Source organism: Oncorhynchus kisutch, linkage group LG2, assembly GCF_002021735.2.
Source record: "Oncorhynchus kisutch isolate 150728-3 linkage group LG2, Okis_V2, whole genome shotgun sequence".
Classification (NCBI taxonomy): domain Eukaryota; kingdom Metazoa; phylum Chordata; class Actinopteri; order Salmoniformes; family Salmonidae; genus Oncorhynchus; species Oncorhynchus kisutch.
The window spans coordinates 13,046,454-13,071,960 of record NC_034175.2 but is presented as its reverse complement, the minus strand read 5'-3'; the positions used below and the strand labels follow the sequence as shown (position 1 = coordinate 13,071,960).

Below are 25,507 nucleotides of genomic sequence, written 5' to 3'. Positions count from 1 at the left end.
GGAGTCATGAATACGGGTAAGTAAGGTTGTGGTGGATTTGATTCAGCATGTCACTGACAGTTCTTTGACTATCTATGACCATCTATTTAATGCAATTTATGTGAAAAATAAACTTACAAACAACTGTGTTTAGGATGGATATATCTTCAAAAGACTTGCAAAAACGAAGCAAACGCAGTCAATCTGCAATTAGAAAGGCAGGTCTCCAGAGAGTGTTTATTGAGTAGTTAACAAATAATAAAGGGGCGATTCCATACTAGCGTGTCCCAAAAATATGTAGGTTATCTCCGAATGTTCTAGCTATTTTCACATAGAAACTTCATATGGGAGTAAGGATGTTTGATATGTTTTTTAGATTTGTACCACAAACTATTTTTGTGGGATGAGAGTGGCCAATTCGTCCCTTTTAGACCTATAGATGTCCCCTGTAAGATGATCCATGAACTGTACATGATAAAGACAACATCGTGGTGTCATTATACTCCTTATCGAGTGCTCTAAAATATGGAGTGTCTTGTTTCTGAAATATATATTTATTTTAGAAATGGTCCACTTTTATCATGATTTTCCCCCAAATGGTTTGTGATACAAATTGAAAAAGCCAAATATCCTTCCCATGAATAAAGCTTTCATGTGACAGTTGCCAGAACAATCTGAGATACCAAAAATATTTTCAGGCATAGAATTACCCAAAGATAACAAATGAAAAACAAAGACAAGTACAAACCCATTATAGTTTATTTGACATACAGATGCTTTTGATTTCTGCTCAGGTGACTTTAGTGAAAGCACAGATCCTGCTAACACAGACAGGCAAACTAGCACTTTGTCCAGGACAAACATGACCAATAATAAGTTGGGTGGAAAACACTGGGGTCCGTCCTCATTCTGTCACAAAATCAATTCAGTCGGTTTGTCTCATATGTTTACTATACATCTGGATGCAGTAACCACATCTAACTGTCTGTCTTTCTGTTACTGCTATCCCATGATAATTTACTCAGCAAAAACAACAAACAAAAACATAAAGACAACAACAACAACAATTCTACATAATGTCACAAATTAAACCTACATTGAAACCAAGACGCAAAGTTTGTTTTTAACTGGGGCCTTTTAAATAACCGATTCAACAAGCATTTACATTGTCCCGACTCCCAATGACAAACACATCATCATCCCCATACTGTCACATTTCAATGTCTCACTCCTCTCCTCTCTGTACAGTCCCATCCAATCACAAGAGCAGTTTTGTTCATTCCCGTCCAATCAACAGCATTCTTGGGTCTCTCTGGTCTGGTAAAACTAGAGGACGGGATGGGAAGGGGGAGGCGGCCTCTCAGTGGTGTGTGGTGGAGGGGGGTAGGTAGGTATGTAGGGGAGAAGTCCTTAGAGTCTGTAGTGGCCCGATCGAGTGACCCCATCTCTCTTGTGCATATACAGTATATATTTAAATAATACAGGTAGCAGCAGCACCCCTTCAGCAAGGAGTTGAGGGGGCGAGGGGGACAAAGAGGGGGTGGAGTGAGAGGGCTCCTCCAGGCTCTGTTACTGTGTAGGACCTCCTCCCTCAGGTGAGACAACAGGGTCTCTGTTTTGGCCTCTCCGGCGTCTTTGCTCTGTCTTGTTCCTGTTCTCAGAGTCCTCCCGGTCACCTGCCTCCCCCCTCTCTCTCTCTCTGTCCTTCTTCCTCTCCCGCCGGCCTTCCCCCTGGCTGTCCTTGTCCCGGCGGTTGTCATGATTTCTCCTTTCGCCCCTCCGCTCACCCTTCCTCCCCTTGCCTTGCCCTAAAGATGGAAAAAACATTGAACAGAAAACACTTGTTAGTCAACTGCTGGCATCTGGTTAAAAGGTGCCTTTTGAGTTTACCAAGGAAAGAAAACAATTCTGTTTCTATACACAGCCTGTCCAATGTATCAATTTTAAAGTCTCTTTATAATGATTTCTGTTGTAGATTAAACTCTGATATTTTCAAGTGATCTACATGACTTTACACATGGCAGGAGCTGCACTTTCAGATGAGGATATACAGAATAAGATGAATATGAAGAGAGAATGGGTGTGACGATGGCTGTCCAGGGAGTAACTCTGTAGTATGGCACAGTACAAACATGTTCCCCCTATTCACCACTAGAGGTCAGCCTTGCATCACAGACAGTGGCCACACCCTGTGAGCAAGGTTTATTTCAGCTGTTGCAATTCTCCACTGAAAGGCTTTGTCAAAAATAGAATGGCTTTAAATAGTTTATCTGCTCAGTTGATCTGCTCTTTCGCCATCTCATAAACAAATCAATTTCATGGAATGTTGTAGAGGTTACCACTGATAGCTGAAAAGCCCCACATCATTAATATAAAACACCCCCAGAGAGAGAGAGAGAGAGAGAGAGAGAGAGAGAGAGAGAGACAAAATGAAAAGCAGCAGGATTGCGAAACTGCTGAGGTAGGCACGGAGCCCCTCTCTCCCCCTGGCCCCCCTTCAGCCTGTGTCCATTAATCAGCCCAGCCGTGCTCTGAGCTCCGCTCCATCCTGACCAGGCAGAGAAGGGCTCGCAGCGCACGCCAGCCCAACGCTGACCCACACATTCCTGGGGTCCAGCCAGTGCGATATAGGGCCCTACCATACAACTCTGTTTAGTCTTCCCTGGCTCTGGTCGGCAGGAATAATGAATGCACACCAGCCTCAAAGGTGAAACAAAACTGGTGCTGGCACTGGTGCTAGCTCTCCCCAGCTGTAATCTGTATCTGAACTATCTGAGCTCAGGGCAGGAGAGGAGGAGAGGCCCCCATACATCCCACAAGGCCAGGAAGATTGTAGGGTGTGTGTGTTTATGGCATATGTGTGTGTTTGTATGGTGTGTGTGTGTGTGTGTGTGTGTGTGTGTGTGTGTGTGTGTGTGTGTGTGTGTGTGTGTGTGTGTGTGTGTGTGTGTGTGTGTGTGTGTGTGTGTGTGTGTGTGTGTAGTGCAGTGTGAAAGAGGCATTATTGAAAGGGTTTCGGTGGGTTGCTCTTGCAGCAGGAGTGTAGGGTCCAAACAATGTGTGGGGGTGTAGAGAGGGATAGAGAGAAAGTGAGAGCAAGAGAGAGTGAGATAACTAGATAGTGAGAGAGAGAGAGAGAGAGAGAGTGAGACTGGAACAGAGACACAGCGAGAGAGAGCAAGATAATGATAGAGAGAAAAATAATGATGGAGACAGAGATAGAGGGGGAGACAGAGAGACACACACAGAGAGACAGGGAGATAGAGACAAGGAGATAGAGAGAGACAGGGAGACAGAGAGAGACACTCAGAGAGATGGAGATAGAGAGAGACACACAGAGCGACAGGGAGATAGAGAGAGAGACAGGGAGACAGAGAGAGACACTCAGAGAGACAGGGAGATCGAGACACACAGGGAGATAAAGAGAGAGGGAGATGGAGAGAGACACACAGAGAGAGACACACAGAGAGAGACACACAGAGAGAAAGGGAGACAGAGAGAGAGACACTCAGAGAGACAGGGCGATAGAGAGAGACAGAGAGACAGGGAGACAGAGAGAGACACTCTGAGAGACAGGAAGATAGAGAGAGAGGCACACAGAGAGAGACATGGAGATAGAGAGAGAGTCACACAGAGAGACTGGGAGACAGAGAGAGAGGGAGACAGAGAGTCTCAGAGAGACAGGGAGATAGAGAGAGACACACAGAGGGAGACAATGAGATAGACAGGGAGACAGAGAGAGACACTCAGAGAGACAGGAAGATAGAGAGAATCACACAGAGAAAGACGGGGAGATAGAGAGAGACAAGGGGATAGAGAGAGAGACAGGGAGATAGAGAGACAGGGATATATGAATATATATATTTATAAAGAGAGAGAGACAGGGATATATGTATATATATATTTATAGAGGGAGAGAGAGACAGGGAGATATAGAGAGAGAGAGACAGGGAGATAGACACACAGAGAGAGACGGATATATGTATATATATATTTAGAGAGAGAGAAAGAGAGAGAGACACAGAGAGAGAGACAGGGAGATAGCGTGAGAGACAGGAAGATAGAGAGAGACACACAGAGAGAGAATGCTAGAAAGAAAAAGAGAATGATAGAGAGAGAGAATGATAGAGAGAGAATGAGAGAGAGAGAGAATGAGAGAGTGATAGAGAGAGAATGAGGGAGAGAGAGAATGATAGAGAGAGAATGAGAGAGAGTGAGAGAGAATGATTGAGAGAGAGGGAGAATGATAGAGAGAGAAAGAGATGAGCAGCATTCTGAATCTGACTCCGCCCCCCCTATCCCATCCCACCCCACCTCTGGCTCTTTCAACACAGGAAGTCCCCTCTACACACATTGTTTTGTTTGTCATAACCATTTAAAGATAAGCGGCTTAGTCATAATCTCTGGGTTTCCTAAAACCCAAGGCACAACTTCATCTGGGCTCGTGTTGAGGTGATTACTGGGTATGTTTATCAGAGAAGGCTTTTGTCTGTCTGAACTGTGTCTATGAATTCTATAAACTGTCCAGCGATGCAGTGGACCCGAAGGACACACTTGAATTAAAACACTTTCAACAGAGATTTAGCACATTCTTACCAGCATGGTCATCACCACTACACTACAGTGGATGACTGGCAGTGTTTTTTGGGATGGTTTGTGTGTGTGTGTGTGTGTATGGGGGTGCAGCTATTATAAAACAAACATTTTGATGTGACGTGTGTCCACATTAAGTATGATCAGGTTCAGGCATGTGGTTTATATAAACTGTAAAATAGAACTGTGAAAAATGACTATAAAAGGAATATCAACAGAGCTGGATTATAAGATTACTGTAACTAAGGACAGCTTTCAAAAGTGTTGCAACTTCACAAGAGTTTATGCAAGTGCTTGGCTTTCACGTTGCTTAGCCCTAGCTAGATATCTCAGCTGAATTGATACTTTCATTGAACTGTCATCTGGCATTGATTATTTGCCATTTTTATCATAGAGTTGGGGTGAAAAGGGGAGATATAGAGAGAGAAAGTGAAAGAGAGAGCAGTGAGTGTAAGAAAACAGCTGAAATTGTTTCTCGGGATCACCCTCCAACACACACTCCTATGCAGTGCAATTACACTGATATCCCTACAGTGCATTGGTTGCACAAAGTACTAGACATCATGCTGCTCAGTGCTCACTGGTGTGCAGACCGTTTGTGTGTTAGGGTGCCTGTGTGTGCATGCGGGGAAACAGTCTGGCCCGCTGTCAGAGAGGGGATGTGCAGGAGCATAATTAGTCTAATGACGCAGAGGGGGCAACATCCTCCATGGCAGGCACACTGTCGTCCAGGGGGCTTTTGGTGGGAGCCAGGCTGGGATTAAAGGCTCTGGGCTGTCCCACAGGAGAAATGCCCGGAGCTTTGAAGGCTATGGGACGCCTGTCCCGCTCCCCCTCGCTGGGGGACGGGAGGGGGCTACCTTCTAGCTGGGTTAGATAGATAGGGGAATGGTGGTTTGGAGGACAAATTAGCCGCAGTTGTTAACACAAAGGAGACAGCATGCAGGCAGGCGAGGACATGTATGTTAGCATTTACGACAACCAAGCATGTTGAAGGAGGGGGAGGAGGACACTGTACACTGAAAAGACATGACACCTCTGGCTACTGCAGCTCAACAGAGCTTACTAGAGATGAAACGACCAAATCAGAGTTGTGTTAAAGAGGAAGAGTGAAAGTGAGGGTTCTTGCCCTGTGATTCATTCTGTGACATTCCATATTTCTCTAAGTACTGGACCTGTTTAAAGTCCAGCTCCTGTTGTCATTTTTGTGGATAAGGAGCGTAAAACCTCCTTGATTCATATTGAGAGTTCCTGCTCTCTGATTCATAAGGAGGGGGAGGACTGGGGGTGACATGGAGGTTACAACGTTCTGTTTAAAAACAGAAAAGACTGATGGAGAGAGCCAAAAGAGAAGAAGTTAGAAAACAACAGCCATTAGGGAGAGCTGGAGGGAGACGGCAAGAGAGATGGGGAGAAAAGAGACAGGGAGAGAAAAGAGACAGGGAGAGAAAAGAGACAGGGAGAGAAAAGGGAGAGAAAAGAGACAGGGAGAGAAAAGGGGGAGAAAAGAGACAGGGAGAGAAAAGGGGGAGAAAAGAGACAGGGAGAGAAAAGAGACAGGGAGAGAAAAGGGGGAGAAAGGAGACAGTGAGAGAAAAGGGGGAGAGAAAAGGGGGAGAAAAGAGACAGGGGAGAAAAGAGACAGGGAGAGAAAAGGGGGCGAAAAGAGATAGGGAGAGAAAAGGGGGAGAAAAGAGACAGGGGGAGAAAAGAGACAGGGAGAGAAAAGGGGGAGAAAATAGACAGGGAGAGAAAAGGGGGGGAAAGAGACAGGGAGAGAAAAGGGGGAGAAAAGAGACAGGGAGAGAAAAGGTGGAGAAAAGAGACAGGGAGAGACAGGAGAGGGAGAGCAGGGGAGAGAAGAGAGGGGAGAAAAGCGGGAGAGAGAGACAGGGAGAGAAAAAGGGGAAGAAAGAGAGGAGAGAGAAAAGGGGAGAAAAGAGACAGGGAGAGAAAGGGGAAAAGAGACAGGGGAGAAAAGAGACGGGAGGAAAAGGGGAGAAAGAGAAGGGAGAAAAGAGGGGAGAGAAAAGGGGGAGAGAAGGGAGAGAAAGGGGAGAAAAGAGACAGGGAGAGAAAAGAGACAGGGGAGAAAGGGGGAGAAAAAGACAGGGAGAGAAAAGGGGGAGAAAAGAGACAGGGAGAGAAAAGGGGGAGAAAAGAGCAGGGAGAGAAAAGGGGGAGAAAGAGACAGGGAGAGAAAAGGGGGAGAAGAGACAGGGAGAGACAAGGTGGAGAAGAAAGGGAGAGAAAAGAGGGGAGAAATAGACAGGGAGAGAAAGGGGGAGAAAAGAGACAAAGAGAGAAAAACAGGGAGAGAAAAGGGGGAAAAGAGACAGGGAGAAGAAAAGGGGAGAAAAGAGGACAGGGAGAGAATAGAGACAGGGGAAGAAATGGGGAGAATAGAACAGGGAGAGAAAAGGGGGAGAAATTAGACAGGGAGAGAAATAGACAGGGAGAGAAAAAGGGGAGAAAAGAGACAGGAGAGAAAAGAGACGGGGAGAAAATATACAGGGAGAGAAAAGGGGGAGAAAGAGACAGGGAGAGAAAAGGGGGAAAAAGAGACAGTGAGAGAAAAGGGGAGAAAAGAGACAGGGAGAGAAAATGGGGAGAAAGAGAGAGGGAGAGAAAAGGGGGAGAAAAGAGACAGGGAGAGAAAGGGAGAGAAAAGACAATGGAGAGAAAAGGGGGAGAAAGAGACAGTGAGAGAAAAGGGGGAGAAAGAGACAAAGAGAGAAAAGAGACAGGGAGAGAAAAGGGGGAGAAAAAAGACAGGGAGAGAAGAGAGACAGGGAGAGAAAAGGGGGAGAAAAGAGACAGGGAGAGAAAAGGGGGAGAAAAGAGACAGGGAGAGAAAAGAGACAGGGAGAGAAAAGGGGGAGAAAAAAGACAGGGAGAGAAAAGAGACGGGGAGAGAAAAGAGACAGGGAGAGAAAAGGGGGAGAAAAGAGACAGCGAGAGAAAAGGGGGAGAAAAGAGACAGTGAGAGAAAAGGGGGAGAAAAGAGAGAGGGAGATAAAAGGGGGAGAAAAGAGACAGGGAGAGAAAAGGGAGAGAAAAGAGACAGGGAGAGAAAGGGGGGAGACAAGAGACAAAGAGAGAAAAAGGGGGAGAAAAGAGACAGGGAGAGAAAAGGGGGAGACAAGAGACAGGGAGAGAAGAGACAGGGAGAGAAAAGAGACAGGGGAGAGAAAAGGGGGAGAAAGAGACAGGGAGAGAAAAGAGACAGGGAGAGAAAAGGGGGGAGAAAAGAGACAGGGAGAGAAAAGAGACAGGGAGAGAAAGGGGGAAAAGAGACAGGGAGAGAAGAGACGGAGAAGAAAAGAGACAGAGAGGAGAGAAAGGGGGAGAAAAGAGACAGGGAGAGAAGAGACAGGAGAGAAAAGAGACAGGGAGAGAAAAGGGGGAGAAAAGAGTGGGAAAAGAGAAAAGAAGACAGGGAGAGAAAAGGGGGAGAAAAAGACAGGGAGAGAAAAGGGGGAGAAATTAGACAGGGAGAGAAAGAGACGGGAGAGAAAAAGGGGAGAAAATAGACAGGGAGAGAAAAGGGGGAAAAGAGACAGGAGAAAGAGACAGGAAGAAAAGAGACAGGGAGAGAAAAGGGGGAGAAAAGAGACAGGGAGAGAAAAGAGACAGGGAGAGAAAAGGGGGAGAAAAGAGACAGGGAGAGAAAAGAGACAGGGGAGAAAAGGAGCAAAGAGACAGGAGAGAAAAGGGGGAAAAAGAGACAGGAGAGAGAACAGGGAGAGAAAAGAGACAGGGAGAGAAAAGGGGGAGAAAAGAGACAGGGAGAAGAAAGACAGGGAGAAAAAGGGCAGAGAAAAGAGACAGCGAAGAAAAGGCGGGAGAAAAGAGACAGTTGAGAAAAGGGGGAGAAAAGAAACAGGGGGAGAAAATGGGGAGAAAAGAGAGAGGGAGAGAAAAGGGGGAGAAAAGAGACAGGGAGAGAAAAGGGAGAGAAAAGAGACAGGGAGAGAAAAGGGGGAGACAAGAGACAAAGAGAGAAAAGGGGGAGAAAAGAGACAGGGAGAGAAAAGGGGGAGACAAGAGACAAAGAGAGAAAAGAGACAGGGAGAGAAAAGGGGGAGAAAAGAGACAGGGAGAGAAGAGACAGGGAGAGAAAAGAGACAGGGAGAAGAAAGGGGGAGAAAAGAGACAGGGAGAGAAAAGAGACAGGGAGAGAAAAGGGGGAGAAAAAAGACAGGGAGAGAAAAGGGGGAGAAATTAGACAAGGAGAGAAAAGAGACAGGGAGAGAAAAGGGGGAGAAAGAGACAGGGAGAGAATAGAGACAGGGAGAGAAAGGGGGAGAAAGAGACAGGAGAAAAGAGACAGGGAGAGAAAAGAGACAGGGAGAGAAAGGGGGAGAAAAGAGACGGGAGAGAAAAGGAGGAGAAAGAGCAGGGAGAGAAGAGACAGGGAGAGAAAAGGGGGAGAAAAGGGGGAGAAAAGGGAGAGAAAAGGGAGAGAAAAGAGACAGGGAGAGAAGCAGGTGGAGGGAAAAAAGAGACGGGAGAAAAAGAGACAGGGAGAGAAAAGGACAGGGAGAGAAAAGAGACAAGGGAGAGAAAAGGGGGAGAAAAGAGACAGGGAGAGAAAGGGGGAGAAAAGAGACAGGGAGCGAAAAAGAGACAGGGAGTAGAAAGTGGGAGAAAAGATACAGGATAGAGAAAAGAGACAGGAGAGGAAAAGTGGGGAAAAGAGACATGTGGGAGAAAAGAACACAGGGAGAGAAAAAGAGACAGGGAGAGAATAGAGACAGGGAGAGAAAGGGGGGAGAAAAGAGAGGGAGAGAAAAGGGGAGAAATTAGACAGGGAGAGAAAGAGGACAGGGAGAGAAAAGGGGGGAGAAAAGAGACAGGGAGAGAATAGGGGGAGAGAAAAGGGGGAGAAAAGAGACAGGGAGAGAATAGGGGGAGAAATTAGACAGGGAGAGAAAAGAGACAGGGAGAGAAAAGGGGGAGAAAAGAGACAGGGAGAGAAAAGAGATGGGGAGAGAAAAGGGGGAGAAAAGAGACAGTGAGAGAAAAGTGGGAGAAAATAGACAGGGAGAGAAAATGGGGAGAAAAGAGACAGGGAGAGAAAAGGGGGAGAAAAGAGACAGGGGGAGAAAAGGGAGAGAAAAGAGACAGGGAGAGAAACGGGGGAGAAAAGAGACAGTGAGAGAAAAGGGGGAGAAAAGAGACAGGGAGAGAAAAGGGGTAGAAAAGAGACAGGGAGAGAAAAGGGGGAGAAAAGAGACAGGGAGAGAAAAGGGGGAGAAAAGAGACAGGGAGAGAAAAGAGACAGGGAGAGAAAAGGGAGAGAAAAGAGACAGGGAGAGAAAAAGGGGGAGAAAAAGAGACAGGGAGAGGAAAGGGGGAGAAAAGAGACAGAGAGAGAAAAGAGACAGGGAGAGAAAATAGACAGGGAGAGAAAAGGGGAGAAAAGAGACAGGGAGAGAAAAGGGGGAGAAATGAGACAGGGAGAGAAAAGAGACAGGGGAGAAAAGGGGGAGAAAAGAGACAGGGAGAGAAAAGAGACGGCGAGAGAAAAGCGGGAGAAAGAGACGGGGAGAAAAGGGGGAGAAAAGAGACAGTGAGAGAAAAGGGGAGAAAAGAGGACAGGGAGAGAAAAGGGGAGAGAAAATGGAGAGAAAAGAGACAGGGAGAAAAGAGACAGGGAGAGAAAAGAGACAGGGAGAGAAAAGGGGGAGAAAAGAGACAGGGAGAGAAAAGAGACAGGGAGAGAAAAGGGGGAGAAAAGAGACAGGGAGAGAAAAGAGACGGGGAGAGAAAAGGGGGAGAAAAGAGACAGGGAGAGAAAAGGGGGAGAAAAGAGACAGGGAGAGAAGAGACAGGGAGAGAAAGAGACAGGTAGAAAAAGGGGGAGAAAAGAGACAGGAGAGAAAGAGACAGGGAGAGAAAAGGGGGGAAAAGAGACAGCGAGAGAAAAGGGGGAGAAAAGAGACAGTGGAGAGAAAGGGGGAGAAAAGAAACAGGGGAGAAAATGGGGAGAAAAGAGAGAGGGAGAGAAAAGGGGGAGAAAAGAGACAGGGAGAGAAAAGGGAGAGAAAAGAGACAGGGAGAGAAAAGGGGGAGACAAGAGACAAAGGAGAGAAAAGGGGGAGAAAAGAGACAGGGAGAGAAAGGGGGAGACAAGAGACAAAGAGAGAAAAGAGACAGGGAGAGAAAAGGGGGAGAAAAGAGACAGGGAGAGAAGAGACAGGGAGAGAAAAGAAGACAGGGAGAAGAAAAGGGGAGAAAAGAGACAGGGAGAGAAAGAGACAGGAGAGAGAAAAGGTGGGGAGAAAAAAGACAGGGAGAGAAAAAGGGGGAGAAATTAGACAAGGAGAGAAAGAGGACAGGGGAGAGAAAAAGGGGAGAAAGAGACAGTAGAGATAGAGACAGGAAGAAAGGGGGAGATAGAGACAGGGAGAGAGACGGGAGGAAAAAGACAGGGAGAGAAAGAGAAGGGAGAAAAGAGACAGGGAGAGGAAAAGGAAGGGAGAGAAAAGGGAAAAAAGACAGGGAGAGAAAGGAGGAGAAAAGACAGGGATGGAGAGAAGGACAGGGGGAGAAAAGTGGGAGAAAAAGGGGGAGAAAGAGAGAAAAGGGAGAGAAAAGAGACAGGGAGAGAAACAGGTGGATCAAAAGAGACTGGGAGAAAAGAGACAGGGAAGAAGAAAAGAGACAGGGAGAGAAAAGAGACCAGGGAGAGAAAGGGGGAGAAAAGGAGACAGGGAAGAGAAAGGGGGAGAAAGAGACAGGTGAGAGAAAAGAGACATGGAGAGAAAAGGGGGAGAAAAGAGACAGGAAGAGAAAAGAGGACAGGGAGAGAAAAGGGTGAGAAAAAGAGAGAACATGGGAGAAAAGACACAGGGGAGAGAAAATGAGACAGGGGAGAGAATAGAGACAGGGAGAGAAAGGGGGGAGAAAAGAGAGGAGAGAAAAGGGGGAGAAATAGACAGGGAGAGAAAAGAGACAGGGATGAGAAAAGTGGGAGGAAAAAGAGACAGTGGAGAGAAGTAGGGGGAGAGAAAAGGGGGAGAAAAGAGACAGGGAGAGAATAGGGGGAGAAATTAGACAGGGAGAGAAAAGAGACAGGGAGAGAAAAGGGGGAGAAAAGAGACAGGGAGAGAAAAGAGATGGGGAGAGAAAAGGGGGAGAAAAGAGACAGTGAGAGAAAAGTGGGAGAAAATAGACAGGGAGAGAAAATGGGGAGAAAAGAGACAGGGAGAGAAAAGGGGGAGAAAAGAGACAGGGGGAGAAAAGGGAGAGAAAAGAGACAGGGAGAGAAACGGGGAGAAAAGAGACAGTGAGAGAAAAGGGGGAGAAAAGAGACAGGAGAGAAAAGGGGTAGAAAAGAGACAGGGAGAGAAAAGGGGGAGAAAAGAGACAGGGAGAGAAAAGGGGGAGAAAAGAGACAGGGAGAGAAAAGAGACAGGGAGAGAAAAGGAGAGAAAAGAGACAGGGAGAGAAAAGGGGGAGAAAAGAGACAGGGAGAGGAAAGGGGGAGAAAAGAGACAGAGAGAGAAAAGAGACAGGGAGAGAAAATAGACAGGGAGAGAAAAGGGGGAGAAAAGAGACAGGGAGAGAAAAGGGGGAGAAATGAGACAGGGAGAGAAAAGAGACAGGGAGGAGAAAAGGGGGAGAAAAGAGACAGGGAGAGAAAGAGACGGCGAGAGAAAAGCGGGAGAAAAGAGACGGGGAGAAAAGGGGGAGAAAAGAGACAGTGAGAGAAAAGGGGGAGAAAAGAGACAGGGAGAGAAAAGGGGGAGAGAAAATGGAGAGAAAAGAGACAGGGAGAGAAAAGGGGGAGAAAAGAGACAGGGAAAAAGAGTGAGAGCTCTTTCTAGAGAAAGACAAAACTTGGCTGGAGAAATAACAAATAAACCTGGTCTGGGGATGGATGGAGGCCCTTGGGGAGTGATGGAGGGAAGATGGAGGGGTGAAGGGATAGAGGGAGGAGGATGTATCAGTGTCTGAGGGGCTGGTGGGGATTAGAGCGAGCTGGCGGAGGTCGGACCAGTGACCCCGTGGCGTATGCGGAACGTAAACACGGAGCGGAGGGGACGCGCCAGAGCAGATAATTAGCTCTGCTCACTGGATGTTCCAGGAGCCGGCCGGCCGACCCGGGGGAAGCAGCTGGGTAATCACACGCAGGGGCAAGGTCGATAACCGTGTGTGTGTGTGTGTGTGTGTGTGTGTGTGTGTGTGTGTGTGTGTGTGTGTGTGTGTGTGATAACCAGGCCTCGGCCTACAGTGTGTAACCGGCACCCACCCACACACCTACCCACCCACAGCTCTGGCCTGCCTCCACCCCGCTCAGGCCGATCAGCACAGCACCGACTCCACACTAAGACCCCCACTCCACCACGGGACAGGGGAACAGGAGCCCCATTCAGGGGGAAGGAGGGGTGGTGTGTTGTCTTTGGGTGTGCAAGAGAGAGCATCAGCAGGGTGGAGAAAAAAGGGAGAAAGAGAGAAAGACGACAGACTGGGGGAGGAGCAGAGGCCACATTTCACAGCCTAAATGACAGATTCAACCCAACCAGGACGCCTATGGTTTTTAAAGGGACAAGTTGATGTGCGTGTGTATTCAGATCTGTGTGTGTGTTGGCAGCTGCTGTTATTAGTCTAAACTAATGCTGATTCCCCTTGTCGCCTCATGGCTCCCCAAGGGAGGATGTTTGAGGAGTCTGTGTATTTCTGCTTCACAGTAAACTTTTCTGCTGAATCGCTACTGAGGGGTTGTGTTTGTGCTGTAAGTAAGGCTGCCTAGAGGCCCTGGTGGGCTGGGGAGCTGGGGGCCTGGGGGGCTCGAGGGCTGAGGGCCTGTCGTCTGACCCTTAACACTACAGTCAGGGCTGGCTGAAGGATCAGTCTCCCCTCAGCCACCAATGACAAACAAACCACATACAAATATAATAAGCAATAAGCAAATATGTTTTTATGACCCCAAACTCCTTCTTACAAACACTCTTTCTGTTTGGCTTCGGTTGAAAACATATTTTTGGTAATTCATTAGAAATCATCAGATCAATGTTTACGAGGAAAAATTGAGTGTTTTGACATATTTTTATAATCAGTAAAGTCTGGATTCAAAGCGTTAGAGCAACAACACACAGGCGTTTCACCATTATCCACTAACCACAATGCATATTCTTCAAGTCAACAATTCAGGTCCCTTAATGAGAGGAGAGGAGTGGCAGATGACTGACCAGTCATTTCAGATTATAGTGTAGAGACAAAGTTGGTTCTGGAACTCTAGCCTACAACTGTACTAACAATGGAGATAGTGACCTGTCCTACTACTGATGATCCCCGTATAGTTATTATAGTATTTACCTGGACATCGCCTCCTCTTGAGGACACACTCTTTCTTTTCCCAGATGGGGGGACAGGGTTTTCCGTAGGTGGAAGGGAACTGGACAACTTCCCTGGTCCTCGTCTCCTCACCCCATTTAAATCCACAGGTTTTCCCTGACCGGGAGCAGGGGCTCCACTCCCCCCACTCACCCACTGCGCAGTGCACTGCACAAATGATTAAGAAAGAGGAGGAGACACACACTGTATGTTACAAGAGGCATAGACCAAAGATATTCACATTCACATATAGAAAGGCAAAGCATTTGAAGTAAACACCAGTGGAGGCTAGTGCCACTTTAAATCGGAGGTTGGGCTTATTGTTTTGGCTGGATACTAAACACACCATGTATTTGATGTGTTCCATACCTTTCCATTCCGGCCCAATGAGCCCATCCTCAGATTTCCCCACCAGCCTCCACTGGTAAACACTCTCTCCTCCTTGTTCTGGAGCTCACCTTGAAGGGAACACTCCATGAGTTTGTCGTTTGGTTCAAACTCGTCTGGACAGACGTGGTGACACTTCCCCAGCAGCAGGTACAGGCCTGGTCTGCACCTCGTACATGTGTCATTGATCAGACAGGCATCACAGTCCGCAGGACACTCTGAAACACCAACACATACATAATATTACACCTGCACTGGAGTCAAATCACATCAACACACACAACAAAGACCTTTACAATTACATTTAACTGCATTCTTCCATTCTAAGAAAACCAAATGCAATACGATATGCTATTTTAACTCCACAGTTTACATCATGTGATTGAGACATAGAAACAACTATGTAACGCAAATACACTACACTAGCCCTCTTTTCGTAACATGTCTAACACCAACACCATCAGGACTTGATAATAACGTAACAGTCTAATATTCTACTCACTGGGAACACATTCCCTTTGTGTGTCGCTGCAGACCAGGCTCTCTGGGCAGCTCTCCTGACACTTGCCCAGGTGGAGATAGTACCCCGCTCGACACCGCATGCAAAGGTTCTTATTGAAGCAAGAATCACACTCTGGCCTGCACTCTGAAACACCCAGTCAGTCAGTCAACAGCCTGCAAGATTATGTTGCTCTTGAAGTGATTTGTTGAACATGCAGTATGTTAGAATGAGCAGCACTCTAAAACAGGACAATTGGCTGCACATAGATGCACATCCCTTTATGAGATTTTGGTGTACAAAATAATAGAAGATCATGCATTTGGAGTGACGGGTATGCAGTGCTACCAAATAGACTCAATGCATACACTAAAACACAGATTAAGCCTAGTCCTGGACTAAAAAGCATGGAGATTCTCAGTTGAAATAGCTTTTTAGTCTAGGACTAGGCTTAATCTGTCTATGTAAACCGTCCCTTAGTGTAAAAGTAGAGGTAGGTTACGTCTTTGGTAATAGCCATGCAACTTACTTGTGCATGTGTTTCTGTCTGGTGAGCGGGTGCCGTAGAAACCACTGGGGCAGGAGGGCAGACACACCCCCATCTGCCTCATCCCATTTCTCTCCAGGAAGATAAAGAGGCGGGGCTTACAGGACAGACAGCCATTATAATCAGAGCAGGTCAGACAGCCTCCCTGGCACCCTGAGCTCACCCCTGGGTTCTCTGCAGGTAAGACGGAGGGAGATGATGTGGCACAGAAGGACAAAAGTCAGTTTAGACATTTTACTCTGTATGTGTCTCAAATGGCACAACATTGACTTTATAGTGCACTGCAGAAGTAGTGCACTATAGGAATAGGTTGCCATTTGGGAAGCAACCATACAATCAGTTGGCACAGGGTTTCTCAAACTTTTTGGGATTCTGTACCCCCCCAATCACATTTTGATCTGCCTGAAGTACCCCATTCCTCCTGTACAACTGATCGTTTGGCATATGGGTCCTTTCCAAGTACCCTGTGTACAGGCCAGGTTGGCAGGTACCCTCACAGGGTACTGCTACCCAAAGATGAGAAGCACTGATTAAGCAGAGACTCTTATCCAGAGTGCTTTATAATAACATACGTGTATTCAACTAAAGTAATTGAGACAACGACATGATCATTGCAAAAGGCATTGTCTTATGTCAGGTGGCGTCACTCCTACGTGATGATCGTCCCTAAACTGACATGGTACTGTATCTGACTTTAACAATATGCAAAAGGTGCATCAACACCCAGCCACACTAAACCAATCAACTACACCTCTCTCTCTCTCTCTCTCTCTCTCTGTCTCCCTCTCCCTCTCTCTCTCTCTCTCTCTCTCTCTATCTGTCTCTCCCTCTCTCTCCCTCTCTCTATCTGTCTCCCTCTACCTCTCCCTCTGTCTCTCCCTCTCTCTCCCTCTCACTCTGTCTCTCTCTCTCTCTCTCCCTCTGTCTCTCTCTATCCCTCTCCCTCTCTCTCTCTCTCTCTCTCTCTCTCTCCCTCTCCCTCGCACTCTCTCTCTCTCTCTCTCTCTCTCTCTCTCTCTCTCTCTCTCTCTCTCTCTCTCTCTATCTCTCTCTATCTGTCTCCCTCTCCCTCTGTCTCTCCCTCTGTCTCTCTCTCTCCCTCTGTCTGTCTGTCTGTCTGTCTGTCTGTCTGTCTGTCTGTCTGTCTGTCTGTCTGTCTGTCTGTCTGTCTGTCTGTCTGTCTGTCTGTCTGTCTGTCTGTCTGTCTGTCTGTCTGTCTGTCTGTCTGTCTGTCTGTCTGTCTGTCTGTCTGTCTGTCTGTCTATCTCTCTCTCTCTCTCTCTCTCTCTCTCTCTCTGTCTCTCTATGCCAATTAAATAAAGAGGGACTACTGCTTACATTTAAACAAGTATAGCTCTTCAGACTATATGAACTGTTTGTAGTCTATGACTTCTATCCAACTACCGCAACGAGGATACCAAATAGCCAACAAAGCGTTTGGATGGTGACAAAATGCTACAGATTTACAGATTTTTCTGGGACCAATGACCATAGAACAACTCAATACTAAACATGACAGGCAACAAGTAGGCCTGTGGACTCTCTTGGAGGGAAAAATAATCAAATGAGACGTCAAGCATACCAAGGTTTGCACGCAATGCCAGAAGCCGCGCACTTCTTATTCTCGCTTTCTCCACAGAAGGAGTACAGTTTATTCGTTTTACTATGACTAAAAGGACGAAACAATTTGGCAACATTATCAATATTCAGACAGACCTCCAGCTGACTGTCTGGCCATGACACTGCAAACAGCCAAATGAGTAAGATGAGTAATCGGCACTGGCACTGATAACTTTGCAACATGTCTCAAATTCATCTTCATTATGCTTCGTGTTGAAGATAAGCCTATCTGTCGACCCACATCGTTCACAGGGTCGACTGTGTTATAAACAGGGAAAGGCTGAGCTTTCATTATGACTGATGGTAGGATTAGAAAGGGATTGCAAAACTGTCTGTCTGTAGGCCTATACATCCTACTCAAATAGCAAGCCTTGTGTCAGAGATATTTCCATAGGCTCAGAAAAAAGCCCTGCAAGAATGTGAATAACATCCAATTTCTCTGTTGGTTGGTGTGGAGGTTGGCTCAGGTTGAAATGATTAACATTTTGTGTACGCAAAATGTTCACAGGAAAGTGTTATTACTCAGACTTTGGAGTTGGTCTCCAGGTTAAAGTCCTGCATAAATGTGTCCAGTCTCTACTATAATAAGGAGGCTACAAAATGTCCAGGGTAGGACAGTGAAAGAGGGATAGTGTCATCACAGTATGTGAGAAGTCTACAGACAAATGGGGAACTGAGCAGAGGCTCCATTACCACAAACTGTCATCTTGGACTGGGCATAAGTGAAAACTCATGCGTCCTGACTGCCGCTGCTGATTTAAGCTATGTGTGACTGATTTGTAGGGCAGGATGTCAAATGGCTTAACTCTCAACTCTTGTTGAATTACAGAGCTTGACCTCAGAGGACGGTGGAGATGAGGACAGACTGGTTGAGAGGAGAAGAGGTTGGGTATGTACTAGGACTACCAGCAGGAACTGCAAGTGAGCACCTGACTGAGGATATACAGTGCCTTGCGAAAGTATTAGGCCCCCTTGAACTTTGCGACCTTTTGCCACATTTCAGGCTTCAAACATAAAGATATAAAACTGTATTTTTTTGTGAAGAATCAACAACAAGTGGGACACAATCATGAAGTGGAACGACATTTATTGGATATTTCAAACTTTTTTAACAATTCAAAAACTGAAAAATTGGCCGTGCAAACTTATTCAGCCCCCTTAAGTTAATACTTTGTAGCTCCACCTTTTGCTGAGATTACAGCTGTAAGTCGCTTGGGGTATGTCTCTATCAGTTTTGCACATCGAGAGACCGAATTTTTTTCCCCATTCCTCCTTGCAAAACAGCTCGAGCTCAGTGAGGTTGGATGGAGAGCATTTGTGAACAGCAGTTTTCAGTTCTTTCCTCAGATTCTCGATTGGATTCAGGTCTGGACTTTGACTTGGCCATTCTAACACCTGGATATGTTTATTTTTGAACCATTCCATTGTAGATTTTGCTTTATGTTTTGGATCATTGTCTTGTTGGAAGACAAATCTCCGTCCCAGTCTCAGGTCTTTTGCAGACTCCATCAGGTTTTCTTCCAGAATGGTCCTGTATTTGGCTCCATCCATCTTCCCATCAATTTAACCATCTTCCCTGTCCCTGCTGAAGAAAAGCAGGCCCAAACAATGATGCTGCCACCACCATGTTTGACAGTGGGGATGGTGTGTTCCGGGTGATGAGCTGTGTTGCTTTTACGCCAAACATAACGTTTTGCATTGTTGCCAAAAAGTTCCATTTTGGTTTCATCTGACCAGAGCACCTTCTTCCACATGTTTGGTGTGTCTCCCAGGTGGCTTGTGGCAAACTTTAAACAACACTTTTTATGGATATCTTTAAGAAATGGCTTTCTTCTTGCCACTCTTCCATAAAGGCCAGATTTGTGCAATATACAACTGATTGTTGTCGTATGGACAGAGTCTCCCACCTCAGCTGTAGATCTCTGCAGTTCATCCAGAGTGATCATGGGCCTCTTGGCTGCATCTCTGATCAGTCTTCTCCTTGTATGAGCTGAAGGTTTAGAGGGACAGCCAGGTCTTGGTAGATTTGCAGTGGTCTGATACTCCTTCCATTTCAATATTATCGCTTGCACAGTGCTCCTTGGGATGTTTAAAGCTTGGGAAATCTTTTTGTATCCAAATCCGGCTTTAAACTTGTTCACAACAGTATCTCGGACCTGCCTGGTGTGTTCCTTGTTCTTCATGATGCTTTCTGCGCTTTTAACGGACCTCTGAGACTATCACAGTGCAGGTGCATTTATACGGAGACTTGATTACACACAGGTGGATTGTATTTATCATCATTAGTCATTTAGGTCAACATTGGATCATTCAGAGATCCTCACTGAACTTCTGGAGAGAGTTTGCTGCACTGAAAGTAAAGGGGCTGAATAATTTTGCACGCCCAATTTTTCAGTTTTTTAATTGTTAAACAAGTTTGAAAATATCCAATAAATGTTGTTCCACTTCATGATTGTGTCCCACTTGTTGTTGATTCTTCACAAAAAAATACAGTTTTATATCTTTATGTTTGAAGCCTGAAATGTGGCAAAAGGTTGCAAAGTTCAAGGGGGCCGAATACTTTCGCAAGGCACTGTATATTGCTATTTCACACTACTGATCCAAGCTGAACTGAGCTGTATTGTGCCTGGTTATGCATCTACTGTTCCTTAGTTGCTGGAACCATGCAGGAAAGGACATGTGAAAAGATCATATCTGAGCCTGCACATTATAGTTTGGGTTGGCACGATGTGAAAAGGGTACTAGCAGGTGGCTCTGGGTTACTTTAAACCAGGAGTGCTCAAACTTTTGGGATTGGTGGGACAAAATATAATCTGAGTGGTGGGCCGCGGGCCAAACAAATGTACATGATTTATTTAAAATCAAGGTAAACAATACCCTTTTAGGGTCGTGAAATAATAGCTCTTTTGAAGGTAATCATAAAATGTCACTTCAAACATGAATCAAATGATAGCCATATAACTTGACACACATTCTGATTACCACCCACTAGGCAAAAACTAGTTGAATCAACATTGTTACCACATCAAATTGAATGTGATGACTTTGAATTAACGTGGAATATTGATTGCAAAAAGTTACCAACGCAAGTGAATTTTGACTTTATTTTACAGACATGTTTACCGAAATCCAACTATGTGGTGATTTTTGTTGTTGTGGTTGATTTCACGTTGAATTCATGTTAGCTGGCAACTCAACCAAATGTAAATCCAAACTAGACGTTGAAATGACTTCTGTGCCCAGTGGGCAGATGTATTCAGTTTTTTACCATTGTAGCATAGAAACTGCAACCAAGTTTCTATGTTCATAAGGCTAATGACTTTAATGTGTGCAGGTTTTGGGGGGGCCTAAGCCCCCCACTTCGCACGCAAAACATTTTAGTGTCCCCCTCTTGGCCGCAGAGAGAAATATTTGCAGCTTTAAAGTTAATGGGATTTTCAGCAATTCTACAAATGTTTCCATGGGGCAGAGAGGAAATGTTGCAGTTCTTTTCTATGCTACAATGATAAAAAATGCAATACATCTGTCCACTCAAGAGCTGGGTTATTGGCCAGAGAATGGCATGCATGGTACCTGATGCAATGACAGGGAGCACCTCACTGAGTCAGATATTTTGAGCTCATTTAGTAGATGTCCCTTGATGGTTAAGGTAAGGGTTTGGGGAATGTATGCAGATCCTATATCAGTTCTTAGGAGGAACGTCTCAGGGGCAACTTCTGGGATTGCGACACATGGTAAGAGCTAGTCTCAGTATTCACCACTGCAGAGCTACGCAAGGAGCATATCAGTGTGTGCAGTAGGTGTTTTATCCTCCTAGTTCTCTGGCATATCGTGCCGTGGGTGAGTTGTTGGCCTTTTCTCCCTCCTTCACTTCAGGGTTAGCTGCCAGATTGCAATAGATCACAGAGATTGTGTTTGAAGTATTTTAGCAATCTTTACAACTGCTGTCCATTTGCCCACATGTGTTCCTGCCAAGGCCCCCTAATTCACAGAACCCTTAACACAGAGGAATTTTACCTGCCCTTGCCTACAGTAGCTCGCACTGACACAACAGGGCAACCCCATGGTAACAGAATTATGCTAAAACTCTGATTTTTCACTTTAAAGTGAATGCCAAACAAAAACCATTGATTTCAAAGTTTAACAAACGATAGAACTCTATGCATAATGACTTCTTTGAACAATTTACATAGGACATTTTTAAAAATCTACATTTTCAAGTTCTTCCTGGAAATGGGTTTTTGTAACATTGTCAGTGGAAATTGTTAAAAGTAGTCCTTGTGTATATAGTTTGTTAAACTTTGAAATCAATGTTTTTTGTTTGGTATACATTTTAAAGTAAGAAATCTGAGTCTCAGCGTAATTCTGTTACCATGGAATTGCCCAACATCAATTAGGCGGCTTGCATACCCACAACAAAATTGTTCTTGCATGAGGTCTGTCCTGTGAGGTCTGTCCTGTGAAGTCTGTCCTGTGAGGTCTGTCTTGTTAGGTCTGTACTGTGAGGTCTGTACTGTGAGGTCTGTACTGTGAGGTTTCAATTGCCTGAACTGCTTGAACCACTTGTAAAGTTAAAATCATTGACCACAAGATGAAAACAACCATGATTATTTTGAGCATCATGTGTAGATATAAACAAAACGGCTAACAGCAGAATGATGAAGGCAATCACGCAAGTCATAGGGCACAGACCTAAAAAAAAAGAAGTTTGCCTTTCCACAATGTTTTCTTAATCAAACGCTGTAGTGTTGAACCTCTGCATATCTCCCCCTCCTTTAATTTCATTATATGTCCTTCTTTCCCTTTATTAGGAATCCAATCTGTTATTCACACCTAGTGTCTATTTTAGACCCACTAGAAATCATTCTGGCATCTATTCTAGAACACCTAGAAATCATTGTGGCTTCTATTCTAGAACACCTAGAAATCATTCTGGCATCTATTCTAGACCACATAGAAATCATTCTGGCATCTATTCTAGAACACCTAGAAATCATTCTGGCATCTATTCTAGAACACCTAGAAATCATTCTGCCATCTATTCTAGACCACATAGAAATCATTCTGGCCTCTATTCTAGAACACACAGAAGTCATCTGGCATCTATATTCTAGACCACATAGAAATCATTCTGGCCTCTATTCTAGAAATCATTCTGCTATCTTGTGTTTTCTCTCAGGCATTCATATCTCTCATTTGTGGATACATCAAGGGCAGAAGGAAGTGGACTGTTTTTGGCCAGTTGACTGCATGGTCAGGTCCCTGACTGAGAGCTCATTCACCCTGCTCTCTCTGTCTGACTATCACAAATAGTCATATGTCAGGTCGGCCTCCTTCAATTAGTACCAGCTAAGTAGGCTGCGATGCACGAGGAAGGGCCCACAATTTGTCTATCTGGAATGCACCCACAAACCAATGTGGACCCACAATTTCTACGCAGGTCTTAAGACGTTAAACACGCACCCCAAAACACCGCTATTGTTTGTTACCAGCCTACCTTTCCAGATAACAATCCACCTGGCAACAGGTGATGCATGCAATACTCAACCATTTTACTAAGGCAGAAGAGCACATCTGGAAGCTCATCTGGAACTTCAATATAGTGCAAGAGAGAGAATAATAAAGCAAGCTCCATGGTACTACTGACAAGATACAGGGTGAGACCTGTGGAATTACTTGACACAGAACTAGATATCTATTAGGCTTAAAGAAAGATGCTGAACGGATACCTTCATGCAGAGTTCTCCAACTCTGGTCCTGGAGAACTACTGGAAGTGCTGGCTTTTGTTCCAGCCCACCACTAACACACAGAACTGGGGTTGGAGAACCCTGCCATGGTCAATGTTGCTGATACTCTGAACATCTAGGAAGCAAAACAAAAAATAAGTAAAGTGTCTACTGATTTACCTGAGCTTCTTTGTTGTGTTTTGGATATGATGATAGTTTTGCTTCAGAGCTTTGAAATACTGTAAATAATTTCATACAAGATACTAACCCCTCTGAATTTCTAACTGAAAAATTGTTGTATTCTGAATTGCCAACTAAATATGAACATACGAGTTCCCTCTTCCATTTTTTCAACACCACAAAAAATGATCACCACAGAAAGTCACAGGTATGGTAAACAAAATAAATGTGTTACAGCTTTGGCAATTCTACACAGAACGCCCTTTAAAGATGAACATGGCCAGGCTTTCATGTATTTTCACATTAGATGCACAATCTTATATTCCACATGTATTACAATCAAGAAGATAACTGTATCAGCATCCTCTAACAGCGGTTAGATGGCACGCGCTGCCACATGCTTAAAGCTTCTACTCAGTGTTGCACGGAGTTTGTCAAGGAAGCATAAGGACTGCAGACATTCCATAACATCAGTGAAATGCAAATATAATACACTTCAGACGAACTTTCTATGTAATGAATCATTTAGATCAGAATATTATAACGTACTTTTTTCGGCAGACATGCCGCGTAAAAAGTGCTCTGCCACTGGCCGCTAGAGAGCGATGGGAACTAGGGGATGCAGCGCGCACTGCGGACGGAGCTTTGCGGAATACACTTCTAAGAAAACTGTCAGGGAACACTGACTGTTTGAATTTCATCAGTAAAAATGACAAACCCGAGGGTCAGGTAATGTTGAACGCCATGCAGTCCAATGATTGACTGCGGTGTGGTTGAGGACGACATGTGCGTAAAATTGGCCGCTGCAGGGAGTAAAGTACGCATATTGCTTTTGTAGACACCATATAGTGAGTTCCACAGAGGCATGTTGCCTAGTGATTAAAATGAAAGTTTATTAATCTGAAAACAACACATTTTTAGATTGGTCGAGTTGCCTTTGACTATAACTAAATGCGGGCTGTACTTAAGAAACGGTATCATATTATAAATGATAAGCTACCCGCCCTATCAACATTGTTTTGACACATTCATTTATGGAAAGTTTCATATGTTGTAATAGAGATTGAACCACAGGACTATGTTATTACATCTCCACCTCAACCAAAAAAACATTCCAACCCAATTAGGCATATTTCCTAAAGCTATGCTCTTTCATTGTAAATGTCATTGTCAAGTATGAGATGTTCAAATCATATCGGTTAAACTTAATACAGTACTCATATTGTTATGTTATTTATACATCTACATGAAAAGATGTATGTCATATGGTATGATAGGCACTACAACACTACAGTAGGGTTCAATGGAACAGAGACCAGGAGCATGTGTGTGCGCGCGAGGAACTCACTGCATGCGCGGGCGCTCTTTACTCACGTTTATGTTGCCGATACCTAGAGGGTTGCTGCTGACAATCAGTGTATTCCATGCAGTGCAAGATCAAAACAAAGGAGATCAGTTGTAATTGCATAGTAACCCGGAGATGATGACTTGTATAGCCAATGTCAATGTCCTCCAGAAAAGTGCAGCTTTGATTCCACTTTTTTGAGAGGGAATGTGTTGTCTTATTCCTGGAAAGAGCAGAATCCCCTGCTCTGCGCAGAGAGTGATGTCTGATTTACGATGGCCCAATGACACCTGGGCCGTTTAGACAGTAACATCATTGATAGAATCCTCATGTGTGCCACAAAGCGAGACCAAATCAGGTATCCGTAGTGAGCATATTCCCACAACCAAACCGTTAGATTATCATCCACCGCGGGAAAGATAAGATGCTCAAAGAAAGAAAGCGTAGATCATATAATCGAGGCTGGCATATTGATACAGTTTCAGTTGTCTTCCTGTATCCTCCACTGACACTCTCTCGAAGTTCGCCGCACGTCCAGGTGTGAGGGCTACTTTATTGTGCCCTGCGTGTAGGAGGTCATCGCGTCATCCCCATCATCTAACAGAGTAGACACAAACTGGGAGCCGCGCGCGTCACTGGCAGCAGCAGCACCTAACTGTAATAAAGTACCAAGATTCGACGAGGTGAGAACCAACTTGATTGTCGCGCACTTCTCGTTGTTCGACAGTTAAAGCAAAAATAATCTCCGCAGTTTCAGCTCTTTTCAGTTTTGCGTGCAATACTCATTCCCCCACTCCAACTCGCTCTCTTATGACTTCAGCCCTCTGCGGTCTCCCTCTACACGCTCGAAAGTTTATTTAGAGGGCAAGCACCCCCACGTTAGATTTCCTTTGCGTTTGACCCCTCCGTTGAGAAGACTTTTACTTGGCATGGTGTTGATAATGTGTCTTTGGGAAATTGCGCTGTTTTACGCACGTAGTATTTCTATGGAATTTCAGATATTCACTGTTAATGGCCAAATAGTCCTTTAAATTTCGATTTTGTGATACACTTTTATTATGTTTGATTACTGTTATTTCTGGCTACAGAGAAACACACTTTAAACGTTTTAATGGTTTGTAGATGGCACTAATTGCAATCATCAAGAACACAAAAAAGAAGTGCACTTGTGCTAGAAAGCCTTATTGCATGACGTGCTGTTTATTTTGTGTCGTTTTTGATGTACAATCACTTGAAACTTCAAGAGACAAGTCTCCCATTCTCTGCTTGTATATAACACGCGAGC

The 25,507-nt window shown here is 45.1% G+C and overlaps 1 protein-coding gene across 1 annotated transcript; it reads right to left on the bottom strand.

Moving 5' to 3' along the window:
• Positions 1 to 184: 184 nt before the first annotated feature.
• LOC109901083 (R-spondin-3) lies at positions 185 to 25,137 on the bottom strand. Its single transcript, XM_031787690.1, has 6 exons — positions 24,252 to 25,137; positions 15,333 to 15,524; positions 14,807 to 14,950; positions 14,376 to 14,522; positions 13,900 to 14,085; positions 185 to 1,787 (listed from the first exon to the last, which is right to left on the bottom strand). The coding sequence occupies exons 1-6, from the start codon at positions 24,343 to 24,345 to the stop codon at positions 1,549 to 1,551; spliced, it is 1,002 nt and encodes a 333-aa protein (XP_031643550.1). The 5' UTR covers positions 24,346 to 25,137; the 3' UTR covers positions 185 to 1,548.
• Positions 25,138 to 25,507: the final 370 nt, after the last annotated feature.

Coding starts and splice junctions, on each gene's coding strand:
- LOC109901083 (XM_031787690.1), bottom strand. CDS start 24,345: ATGCAATTACAACTGATCTCCTTTGTTTTGATCTTGCACTGCATGGAA. Junction 14,523..14,806: donor ACAAAGGGAATGTGTTCCCA/GTGAGTAGAATA, acceptor TTGGTGTTTCAG/AGTGTCCTGCGGACTGTGAT. Junction 1,788..13,899: donor CAAGAGGAGGCGATGTCCAG/GTAAATACTATA, acceptor TTCCATCTTTAG/GGCAAGGCAAGGGGAGGAAG.